Source organism: Triticum urartu, chromosome 1, assembly GCF_003073215.2.
Source record: "Triticum urartu cultivar G1812 chromosome 1, Tu2.1, whole genome shotgun sequence".
Lineage (NCBI taxonomy): Eukaryota > Viridiplantae > Streptophyta > Magnoliopsida > Poales > Poaceae > Triticum > Triticum urartu.
In genome coordinates this window covers 542133908-542146526 of record NC_053022.1, presented here as the reverse complement: position 1 = coordinate 542146526, position 12619 = coordinate 542133908, and the positions used below count along the sequence as shown (strand labels likewise).

At 47.6% G+C, this 12619-nt stretch overlaps 1 protein-coding gene across 2 annotated transcripts; it reads right to left on the bottom strand.

The window, feature by feature from the left end:
* Positions 1-2317: 2317 nt before the first annotated feature.
* On the bottom strand, positions 2318-11847 carry LOC125538446. Of its 2 annotated transcripts, none has more exons than XR_007296349.1 (3): positions 11699-11847; positions 3302-3520; positions 2318-3205 (listed from the first exon to the last, which is right to left on the bottom strand). XR_007296349.1 is itself a non-coding variant. In XM_048701705.1 (3 exons), the coding sequence occupies exon 3, from the start codon at positions 3167-3169 to the stop codon at positions 2681-2683; it is 489 nt and encodes a 162-aa protein (XP_048557662.1). In that variant the 5' UTR covers positions 3170-3205; positions 3302-3514; positions 11699-11847; the 3' UTR covers positions 2318-2680. The 2 variants fall into 2 exon arrangements, 1 of the variants encoding a protein (XP_048557662.1); XM_048701705.1 differs by having other exon boundaries at positions 3302-3514.
* Positions 11848-12619: the final 772 nt, after the last annotated feature.

Sequence of the window (12619 nt, the reverse complement as noted above, 5' to 3'; positions counted from 1 at the left end):
ATCGTCTATGTGTGCTTAGTTACTCTGCCAACGAGGGGGGTGGAAGCCGGGGCGACGGCCTCGGATGGTAGTTGTATGCCGAAGCAGCGGCCTCGGCTTGTCATACCGTGATGCCCCCATGGGGCCGGGGTTGTGGCTTGCATGGCATGGGTGGTGAGTTCGTCGACTTGGTCGTCGTGTGCCTCCAGCATGGTCTGACTTGTACATCAGTGCGGCAGCCTCGGATTTTGGCGCGACGGTTGTGGTTTGCGAGCGGTCGACCAATGCATCACTGGCTACAAGCAGGCGGTCGTGTCGTGCAGCTTTGCGGCTCATGTTGAACTAGGGATGTCGAGGCAGCAGCCTCAGATGGTAGTGCTAGTGGTGCGTGCATTGCGCATATGTACGTTGGATGCCGAGGTGGCTGCCGGGCTGCTGTTGTCCTCAATTTGTCGGACTCCTAGATGACACTGGGCTCTTGTGATACACTTCACCACCTCCTATCCTCCCATCGTGGCTTGGTTTCTCTCCTCCATCGGCGTTGGTGTTTGGGGTGTGGTGTTGTAGTGCCTTTTGGGGGTATTCGTTGGGTCGTTGCCGTGCGTGGTGGTCTGTTGTTCTTGGGTTCCATCGCTTTCGTGACCAGTGGGGGTCTTTGCGCCTTTTGTATTTGGTTTTCGCCCGGTTACCCCTGATAAACCAGGTGACTCTCTTCTTCTATATATGGAAATGCACTGGGACCTAATGCAATTCTTATTGGGTTCTACCCAGTCTGCTGACAGGTGAGCAAGGATGATGAGGTGAGATTGTTTGATGATTTCTTTGAGCACAAACTGGATCTAAGCAAAACTTAGTAGGAACCTATATCTAAAGGGTTGTTGTTGATATGATTGAAAAGAACATACCTACACTAATATATAAGGGGGCTATTCACACGGTTCGGATCCTCAGTTGCATAGAGTTTTCGGAACCACGTGCTCGAGTGAGTTGGCAGTGTGTCCGGTCAAATTGTTTCTGAAAGTCGGTATAAAGATCGATCATTGTGCTTTCATTGTAAGGAGTGGCAAATTGTAGGGGTCTGCAAATTCCATCTGGACCTTTTTAATTCAACCAATTGAACTAAAATTTGAAGAGCCACATCACGCTGAAATTTTAGTTCATTTGACAGAACTAGGGAGGACTGGTAACCAAAAATGGCAAACTGTACATATATCAAGATTGTGAAAGTCCCCTGAGACATTCCGGAACAAACTGAACATGATTTGCTATCTGAATTTTTACTCTTAAGCCAACTAAGCTCTCTGCAGTATGTATCACTTCTACTTGAACATCTGTAGCCATCCCACGCCTGGCACATGGACCTTTACTGCCTCGGTTCAGTTTTTTTTGGGTCTTTTGAACGGTCCAGATGAAGCCAAGGGCACATGTGGCAACTCATTAGTCTCCGAAGGCCCACAAATGCAGAGCATGAGCTTACATACACAGTAGTTTTCTGTATGCTCATCAATGTTATGGAATAAGAAATCAAGTTCAGAATCTTATACATGATACTACTTGTGTCAAATAATTTGGCTAACCAACGGTCATCAGTGGAGACCTCTCTTATTTCGTTTGTACACCCAACAGAGAATGGGAGCAGCTAAACATGAAGCCCATCTCACGTCTGAAGAATTGGAAGAAGCCACCACCCCTGACCATCAAATTCTGAACGTTGATGCAGCCTTTTAAGTTGAACTCTTTTCAGGTGGTTGTGGAGTTATTGTCAGAGATCATAGCGTGATTTCATAGGTGCAGACACGGCAAGACTCGAGCAGGTTGCTGAAATGCTCATGCCGTCTCGGCAGAGGCTGAAGCCCTCCGAGAAAGCTTACTCCTAGCCTGCAAATTGGTATGCAATAGCCCGTAATTCACCGCCGAATACTCATAAGGTTGGGACGGCACGGTTAGTTGTTTAATTTTATGTGGCGTAAGAAACACAAGATGGAAAGAAGAAGCAGCCCAAGATGAAGATGGCCTATGTACATTAGCATGTTACCACGGACCACTTGTCCATTTTGGAAGGCCGAACATGCACGTAGCATGCCATTGCTGATTTTACCCTGCTCCTCACTTCATGCATGTCTTCTGAAAGCTACATGCATGCATGTCAGCATGTGCACTGAAATGACTAGTCATGAAGACATTTCCCTCATACAAGTGCCCAGCGTGTGGGTCTGTTTGACCATAAGCAAGATGGCGATTTTGACTCCCAAGTAAACCAAGACATCAAAATTAAGGAGGACCTCAACTCATCCCTGATGGACTGGTTATTCCATGCAACATTGATACACCAATTGTTGCCAGCATAATGAAATGCTTAACGCCAAATACAACATGAGTGCATGCATACATAGACGATTTCAGCAACATCAATTATACCGAAGCTAGGCATATACCGGTGATCATGCAGAGAAAAAGGTCCAATATTACATCAAAGCAGACTCCATATATGTAGCTTGTTCATCAATACTACGAACTCAATACTAGCATATCTCGATCACACAAATAACAGGCTAATTCAGCATCAAATTAAGGTCCAATACTAGGCAGATGAAGTGCACCACATCAATATTAATATTCCCCGGAAGTCGATCGTTACGTACGTACGTGAGTACCTCATGAGCATGAGCTGATCCATGGGCATGAGCTTGGGGCTGACCAATCAGCAGTCCCAGGGGAATTCCCCTCCTAGGAGGAGGGCCAGGAAGCTGAGGTCGCCCACCGCAAGGGTGAACATGACCGCCACGTAGACGACCAAAAGGATGAGCCTGAGCCTGCCTAGTCCTGTGTCGACGGCGATGGGGACGAAGCTCGCCAAAATACAGCAGCCGATGACGACGGCCGCCACCGCGACCGCAAGCGCAAGGTAGGCGAGGGCATGGCAGATCCGGCGGCAACGGCACGGGAGTAGCAGCACCAGCGCCGCCACGGCGTAGACGATCAAGGGGACGAGCAAGCCTAGTCCTGCGTCGGCGGCGAGGGGCGCGATGCTGGCCAGCAAACAGTGGCCGACGATGGCGACCGCGACCGCGAGGTAGGCAACGGCAGGGCGGATCCGGCGGCGACGGCACGGGAGCAGCAGAGCCAGCGCCGCCACGGCCGCCTGGAGTGCGGCGCAGTACAACTGCCCGATCCAGAGGGCGCGGTGCATGACGTCCTCCTGCTCTCATGAATCGCGGCACAGCAGCTGCAGGACGACGAACTTAATAGCGCATCCAGCATCCGTCCAGCCAAGGGCCGGGGTAGTGGAGGTAGAGCTAGAAGCACGGGCCGTAGGTGTTACCTGCAGGTAGCAGAGTGCGTAGAAGATGGCGGAGCCCAAGGCGTAGGAGAAGGGGAAATGTCCGGCGGTGACGAGCGCCCAAGCGCTGGCCAGCTGGGTAGCTTCCTGGAGGTGACGAGCGGCCATCGTCTTGGCCAGCGTCACAAGCAGCAGAAGAGGCGTCTTGGCGTCCATGGATCCAAGATTTTTGTGCGGGGAGCCCATGGATCCAAGCTGTAGCTAGGAAGAGATCGGCAACAAGAAGGTACGGCCCGTGAGTTGGTTGGTTCCCTTAATCTTCTACCGCGAAAGAAAGAAACACATGATCGAGCTCAACAAGAAGAGATTTTTTTTCAAAAGTAGCACGTTTTTTATAGCAATTTCGGAAACTAGCAGTGTCGATACGTTGTTTGCAAAACTAGCAGCCCGTCGGTCAACGGTTGGCCGAAGTGGACCTTTTCGGCCTACGGAAGCCCGAAGACACGTCTTCGGTTAAGCCAGGCCGAAGCGTGCGCGAACTGGGCCGAAGACGGGCCTCTTCGGCCAGCCAGCGACCGAAGATGGGCCTCTTCGGCCAGCCAGCGACCGAAGAGGTCTTCGGCTTACCAGTGGCCGAAGAGTAGCGGATAAGGCCCGAGCGGCATCTTCTTTCTCCTCTCGCTGTTCTTCCTCTGTCTCTCTCGTTCCTCTCTGTACATCGCCCCCCTCGCTGATCTCTTCGTTTCTCCACCTATTTTCGAATCCAAAGCACAGAAACGATAGATCGTAGCCATCTCCACCGGCCTACGGTCATTTTTTCCCAATGGGATAGCTATTTGTGCGTACAAGTGAGGTGGAGTCATGATGGGGTGAGGAGGAGAGGCCATGGTGGGCTGAGGAGGAGGAGGCGGTTTGGCTGGTGAGGAGGAGGTGCAGCTTCGTGCCGCCGAGGGGGTGGCGTTGGTGGTGTCTGTTGGTGCAAGTTCTTCGTGAGGTGGCCACACGCGTCGAAGGTATAATCACGCGTCACATTTTATTAGTGTTAATTGGTTTGTGTTGGCATTTTAGCGGATATTTAGTGTAGCCGATAACAATTTGTTCATTGCGATTAATTGGAAGGTGGCAATGTCTGACAGGTGAAAATGTCAGTATCAGTAAATTTGACTGTTTACTATGGCCCTGGTAATGTTCGATATAATGAGTTGGGGGTTGATCTTAGCGAGTTTAAAAATGGCGTCATGACACTTTCAGACCCGGACAGAGTGGACATTAGACAGTTGAAGCACTGGTTGACTACTAGTTTTGGGTTGGATTCTGAAGTATGTTCCGTCAGTATTCATGCATTGTGGACCAAATCCTGTAAAAATGTCAAGTGGGAGTTGATGCCGATAGATAGGAGCCAGCATTGGTTGACCCTGTTAAGTCGTTGCCGAGACCGAAGAATCCACCCATATGTCCTAGTGCAGCCAGTGGCGAAGGAGGAGAATACCGTACAACTCCATGTGGGGTATGAACCCGGCCAGGGTAGTCGAGTTGCTAACGAGATTCATTTATCCGGGTCACAGCCACCGGATGTGGATCCTAGCCAAACCGAGAAGGATTCAGACTACATGTTGGACAATGTTTGTGGTCATGATACTGGGCAGAATATTCAATCGATAATATTAGCTGGTTCTGGTGTTGCTGATGGGGATGAGGAAGGCGATGAAATGCAGAGGGTGATGGAGGAAGATAACGATGATGGATATGCAGAGGATCTGGATTCTGAAAATTCTGAGGATGAAGTGGAGGTACCGATTCCTTCTGCATGGAATCAGGACATATCCACCGGCCTTACTGTGAACGATGGCCATGAGACTCCATGGCAATATAATCTGAACCAAGTCCAGATAGGGGCTATGTTTGATACAAAGAAAAAATTGAAGTATGCAGTGATAAAGTGGGCTATGTCTACTCAGAGGGTTTTCCGGACAGACAGATCAAACCCAACAAACTATACCGTGAAGTGTGTTGAAACAGGTTGTCCTGCGAAGGTGCACGGGCACGTGCCGAAGTATAACATCCACTGGGTTGTCACGAATGTGGTCCCACATAATTGTGTGAGGAAAAACTTGTTGGTTCGTCATCCAAACCTGACTTCAACTCTCATTGCGCAACTCATGTATACTGAGATAGTGGAGAAAAAAGATATGGAAGCAAAACACATCCAGACAGCAGTGAAGGTCAGATGGAATTATGACATTCGTTATGGGAAGGCTTGGAGGGCTAAGCAGAAGGCTATGGAGGAAAGGTTTGGGACGTTCTTTGACTCATATGATAATGTTGTCCGTCTCCTGGATGTACTGAAGGAGAGGAATCCCGGCACTTATGTTAACGTACAACATACAAGGTTGCTGAGTATATCAGGTTTCAAGGTGTTGAAACGAGTATTCTTCTCTTTCGCTATGTGCATTGAAGCTTTCCGGCATTGTCCTCCTGTGATGTTTGTGGATGGTACATTCCTGACTGGTCAGTACAAAGGGCAAATCCTGACTGCCATTGGCGTGGATGGAAACAATCAAATCATTCCACTTGCCATGGCATTTGTGGAGGGTGAGAACTTTCTGAGCTGGGTGTGGTTCTTTCGGCAAGTGAAAATTGCCATCGTGAAGGATCGACCAAACGTGTGTGTCATTCATGATAGGCATGCTGGTATATTGAAGGCTGTGAAGACACTAAGGAATCCAACAGTAGACGAACCAACACCTTGGAAGGATTTGCAGAGCCGGTGGTGCATGCGCCATCTTGGGGCTAACTTTTTCTCACAGTTTAAGAACAAGCGGTTGATGAACTTGTTTAGAAAATTGTGCAAGCAGAACCAGGAGCGTAAATACCAATTTATTTGGTCAAAACTTGATGAGTTTACTAAGAAGCAGGTCCGTGCCAGGAAGAAAATGGAAAAGGACCAACAACAATTAGCAACACTCATGGCGGAGCTAGAGGAGCCAGTTGGTCTCTGTGACTTGCCAGCAATTGACCCTCCTAATACTAAGAGAAAGAAGGGGAGGGCAATAAAGGATTTTTCAGAGTGGATAGAGAAAGAGCCTCCCGTGAATTGGTCTTTGTTGCATGGCACCCATGGAGCTAGGTATGGCCACATGACAACCAACCTTGCAGAGGTGTATAACTTTGTACTCAGAGGGAATAGAGCATTGCCACTCACAGCTATTGTGGAGGCTGTATTCCATGGCACTTTGAGATATTTCAGAGACCGACACGAGTTAGCAAAGAAGCATATTATAGATAATCAGAACACACCTTACTGTAGCCGTGTCATGGAGTATATGGCAGAGAAGATAGAGAAAGCAAAGAAGCACACTGTGAGACTCGTAGGTAATCAGGAAAGGAGGTATGAGGTTCAGCTACCTACCGATGGTTTTAGTTCTGCGAATGAGGTGAAGACGCATGAGGTAAAAATTGGAACGGAATTTTATCCAACGTGTGAGTGTACATGCAACAAACCAAAGTTGTTGTACCTGCCTTGCTCACATGTGTTGGCTGCCTGTGGCCAGATTGAGTTGGCTGCCGTCTCCTTTGTGTCGCCATACTACTTAAAAGAGGACTGAACACATGGACCGGTGAGATGACAGGGTTTAGAGTCGTTGGCAATTTCAACAAGGTTAACGACGGTGAGAGAGTATACATCCCGGATCCAGAACTTCGGCGAACAAGCAGGGGTCGACGTAAGGCCCGTCGAATCCGAAATGATATGGACCAATCTGAAGCTGGTGGAGCAACCAGACAATGTTTGCTATGCGCGGCTTATGGGCATAGGATGAAATATTGTCCTGACCTGAACAAAGATGGTGCTTCCACATCGACGAGTGCTTCCACATCGACGGCTGCAACAACAGGAGCAAGAGGCGGACGTGGTCGTGGCAGTCGAGGCCGAAGGGGAGGACGAGGAAGGAATAACTCACAAGCTATATAATGTGGGGGAGAATGTTTTAATTTGTAATATCGTCTGGACTATGTTTTATTTTGCAATGTCTGAACTATGTATTAATTTGTAATGTCGACTGGACTATGTTTTACTTTGTATGTCCGAACTATGTATTAATTTGTAATGTCGACTGGACTATGTTTTACTTTGTATGTCGAACTATGTATTAATTTGCAATGTCTGGACTATGTTTTGATTGCAGATATGTCTTTGTATCCGTTGCTTAATGGTACGATTGATAGAGGTCACCGGCTGCACTTATGCAAGGGGGCAAGAACTTAGACGTTTTGGTCACTCGCACCCCGAAGACTAACTGGATGATACACCCTTCATGGGTTGATAGGTATTGATACATATAGTGCCTTACATGTTTGACATAGGTATTGAAACATATAATTATACATATAGTGCCTTACATGTTTGACATAGGTATTGAAACATATAATTACTTACTTTTCATGCTATATTCTCTTTTTTTGTAGGTTAAGTTGGGCTGGACTTCTACCCTTGGCTGGTTGAGGGTACGTTGGAAGAGTGGGTTGACCATCCGAACTTGGATGAGGCAGGTGAACCAATGCAGTTGAAAAAGAGGCAAGTGAAACAATTCTCTTACGACAGGTCACTCCTTACTTGCTTAGTAGATAGATGGAGACCAGAGACACACACCTTTCACTTTCCCTGGGGAGAGATGGCGCCTACTTTACAGGATGTCTCCTACTTGTTGGGATTACCTTTGGCCGGTGATGCCATAGGTCCTTTAGAGGCAGAACCTGGCTGGCTTGCAAATATGCAGGCCCGTTTTCTAGCTGCGGTGCCAACTGCTACGGGCTTAAACGATGATCCTCACGGGCCACGTTTTAGGTGGTTGAGCCAGTTTCAGGTAACCTTCGTGGCCACATGACTATGTTTTTTTAGTTACCAATAGTACATCGTTCACACAATTGTATGTTTTCTATGTAGATTGTCTCATTAGGATACCCCGCAGTAGATTTGTCAGACGCACGGATTGATCGATCCCTAGAGGCATATATTCTATGGTTGTTCGGCAAGACGATGTTCACGGAGAACCACGTGACCACTGTTGATGCACGATTCATCGGTATTGCACGAGAGATAGCTGACGCACGTTGCCCTGCGGATATTGTCTAGAGGAGTTTTGGTTCTACCGTGTTAGCAGCTACGTATAGAGGCTTGTGCAAAGGTTGCTTATTGAAGTCTAGAAAGTCAGGTCTGGTTGGATGTCCACTATTGTTGCAGCTCTGGTCTTACGAGAGATTCCCTATTGGACGATCCTATGTCTCCATTGACACACCGTTTGGGTTGGAGGACATGGCAGGGGCTTACGTGCCTGCTATCGGCGACTTGCCTACTATGGGATCTGTTTGGGCACGGAGAGAGGTAGTTTTAAATTATGTAATTCCTTCGATTATTTTTGCCGTGCAATAGTATTACTAATGTAAATTTGTTGTCATGTACAGAGACAGTTTGCACATACCCAGGTGAAGGGCTGCTACCCGTCCTTCACGGTGCAGTTTGATAGTTTGCACGAGGATCAAGTTATCTGGGAGCCCTACTCGTATCAGACTATAACATCCAGGTATCCAGTTGGGATCTCTGCCTTATGCACTAGAGATCGGCACTACTGGATGACCAAGGCAAAGTTGGTGTTCGACGTGACGGTTGAGGAGATGGCTCTTCATAGGGTGATGAGACAGTTTGGTCTATGTCAAGAGCCTGCAATTCCAGATATTTCACGGATACCAGACCACGTTCACAAGTAAGTAATAATATTAAAGTTGTCAGCAATACATTCAGAATATATCTAACCATGCAACGCGCATGTCAATCTGATTAATCTGTCAATCTCAGGTACAGTCGCGTAGGAGGAAACAAGTCCATGGCTGTTTGGCTTCAGAGCATTAGCCCTTACGTTCAAGAATGGACTACGGCACCGACAAATATCTGGAATGAGGTTGGGCCCATTGACTGGGACAAGTTTGGGTTGTATTTACAAACTTACCAGCATACAACGAGGATCTACTTGGTTCCATCAGCTGCTCCTGATCAGATTGAAGCCCCTCTGACCAGCGATATGTACCCAATTACCTCTGTTGTGGGAACGAGACACCACGCGGTACGTGTCATGCTTCTCATATGTGTAGTTCTATCATAACCTTATCATATACAATGGGTTAACTCTTCATGTGCAGAGTGACTTGACAGTCCAGGCGCGAGAGGAGGTTTCCGCTTTAATGCGGCAGGTTGAGAGGGGGGATACTATCCCACAGCCAGAGCACCTCTCATGGTTGAGGCGTATGGATGAGAAGTTAAGAGGGATTTATGCATCACTTACATGTAGGCGATCTACGGATGTTGTCGTTCCTCGTCCCGCACATCGGCCCCCACGTCCCTCTGTCCATCGTTCAGAACCACGACACTCTGTGCAGCGTTCAGAACCACGACACTCCGTGCAGCAACCACGCCTCTCTGTGCATCAACCATCTCCTTCACAACCAGGGAGCTCTTCCTGGAATCAGCCATCGCCTTCTCAACCAGGCACCTCTTCCTGGTCTCATCAAATGGAACTAGGTAACACTACTTTGTACATTCTTTTCAACATTGTAGGTTCGCAAATTAATTTTACCCGTTTTACTATATTGCGGTAGGCAACCAGTCGCGACAGTTCATGCATTCAGTGCAATCACCGATACTTAGTGGTGCTGGATGTGGATTAGAGGGCTATGGCGATGACGATGACCAAGCTGAAAACATTTATGACTTCTCGCACACGGTGTCTCACACTCCACCACCACCACCGTCGCAGGAGACACAGACAGTGACAGACGAGGTTATCTATGGTCGTGGTTTTCGTGAGCATCGTCCACCGCCTCAGCGCTTATCGCCTTCCGGTCCTCGCCCGAGGAAGACCCAGATTCGTCGTCGACCCCCGCAGTGATATGATTATCTATGTATGAGTCATTATCTATGTTAGTTTCAGACTATTCGCATACGTGAGTCAGTATTTATGTATGAGACATGCTTCATGTATGTGTTACTATTGCACTTGCTTCTATCTGATCAGGAGACATATATCGTTTTATGTATGCGAGAGACATATTACTATTAATTCGCATTGTTATTCCAGTTACATTTTCAAAGAGACTACAACCGATAATTAAGATACAGGCACATCTGAATTAAACGGTGCGGTTGAACTTAATAAATACAGCTTACATACTACAAAATGAAATTAACGTAGAACATAATGCCCTACTTGTTGAGGTACAACTGGAATACAGCTTACATACTACATGAAGTCATCATCGTCATCCTCCGTTGATGCAGAACTCTTGCCCTTCGACGATGCAGAACTCTTGCCCTTCGTGGATGCAGAACTCTTGCCCTTCGATGATGCGGAACCCGGGAGCGGCGGCATGAAGATATCATCTTCATCCTCGCTCTCCTCAGTCCATAAAAATGGATGCTTTTCTAAAGTCCTTCTAAAAGTTTCACTCTTCGGCTCCACTACCTTCTTCCACCTTTCATTCAACCTAAGAAGTTCTTTACGTACCTCCGCATAAGTCCTTTCAGGCCACCCAACCCTACGTAATTGGTGAGCCAACTCATTCATTATGGTGTCACTACCGGTGAGTTCTTCCCATGGAACTATCCTATTGTCCATCCTGAAATCGGTAGCTAGCCTCAGAAGAGTGCTGCTCATTTCAGGGTGAAAACTACGATCGAAAGGATAATGGGACATCTCGACTACATTGGACTGCTTATTCACCTCCGGGTCAAGGGGGTTTTATAGGTAGAGAGGAGAGAAAATGGCGGGAAAGAACGACTGGGGTATGGAGGGAAAGAGTTGGCGGGAACATATGGCGGGAAAGGGTTGGCGGGAAACGGGTGGCGGGAACATATGGCGGGAAAGGGTTGGCGGGAAACGGGTGGCGTGAACATATGGCGGGAAAGGGTTGGCGGGAACATATGGAGGGGAAAGAGTTGGCGGGAAAATATTTACGGAAAGGGCTGTGCAATTTTTTTTCATTGCAAAATGGTTACACAACATTCGTAAGTCATCATAAAAAACCCTTTTCGGCCTACAGTAAGCAGAAGAGCGCGACCATGCAACTTCGGTCACCTGTTCACACGAAAAGGTGGGGCCCGGGGACTCTTCGGCCTACGGTTGACCGAAGAGTGCTCTTCGGCCTATGGGAAGCTGAAGAGTCCTTTTCGGCCTAGTTGGGGCACACTTCGGCCAACGGGAGGCAGAAGTGCTCTCTTCGGTCAACGGCTGGCCGAAGAGCCACTCTTCGGCCAATGGAAGGCCGACGGGGTGCTAGTTTTGCAAATAACTTATTAACACTGCTAATTTCCGAAATTGCTGTAAAAAACATGTTAGTTTTAAAAAAAAATCATAAGAAGAAGCCCAAGATGAAGATGGGGAGAGGACTCACCGGCCGTCAGTCAGCTCTTCCTGGCCCGCTTGATTGCTTCCTACTGTAGCTTGCGAGCTTGGTGTGCTCCTCCCATTTACCGAGTCGAGCAACGCAGTGGCGAGCCTGCGATGAGACGCCCAACACCCACGACGCAGCGTGCCGAGCAGGTGCAGGTTTCTCGTCTAGTAAAAGGCTGTCTCCGTAGCTCGTTTTAGCTCCCGCGAGCATCGTGCACTACTGACGCCGCACCCACAGGACAATCCATTTGCGGCACTCGTGTACACTTGCTGTGCCCGTGGAGTCATTTTGACAATAATGCATGCCAGCTAGTGCCACAACATTTCGACAGCATCAGTACCATATTTATTTTTGCGCTGGGTGCCACCGTTAGCGAGTAAAACCCCGGCTGTGAATTTGTGTATTCCCTTCGTTTCTAAACATAAACCCTTTTAAAAATTCAAAATAGACGACATACAGATGTACATTCGTATATAGTTACAGATGTTTGAAGTGTAGATTCATCCATTTTACTTTGTATATAGCTATCTCTAAAATGTCTTATATTTAGAAAGAGAGGGAGTATTTGACATAACAGTGGTTAAGGTTTGTTTTTTACCAAATGAAATGCATTCAACCGCTTATTTTGGTCTCCTCGAATTATATATATAGTGGTCAACTACTTGCCCGCTAGTTAGTTAGAGTCGTACTCTCCCAACAACTTTGTACTCAATCAGCGACACTTATCTTAGGACGGAGGGAGTAGTCTTTTGTTTGAGAAAATTATGTTTTTGGTCCTTCAAGTTCCCCAAAAGGATAGAATTGGTCCCTCAAGATTTTCTGGTATACATTTAGTCCTTCAAGTCTCAAAACCGGATAAGTATGGTCCAAAACCAAATTTTAGGCACGTCGACCGGATTTGACCAGGTTTGAACGATGAAC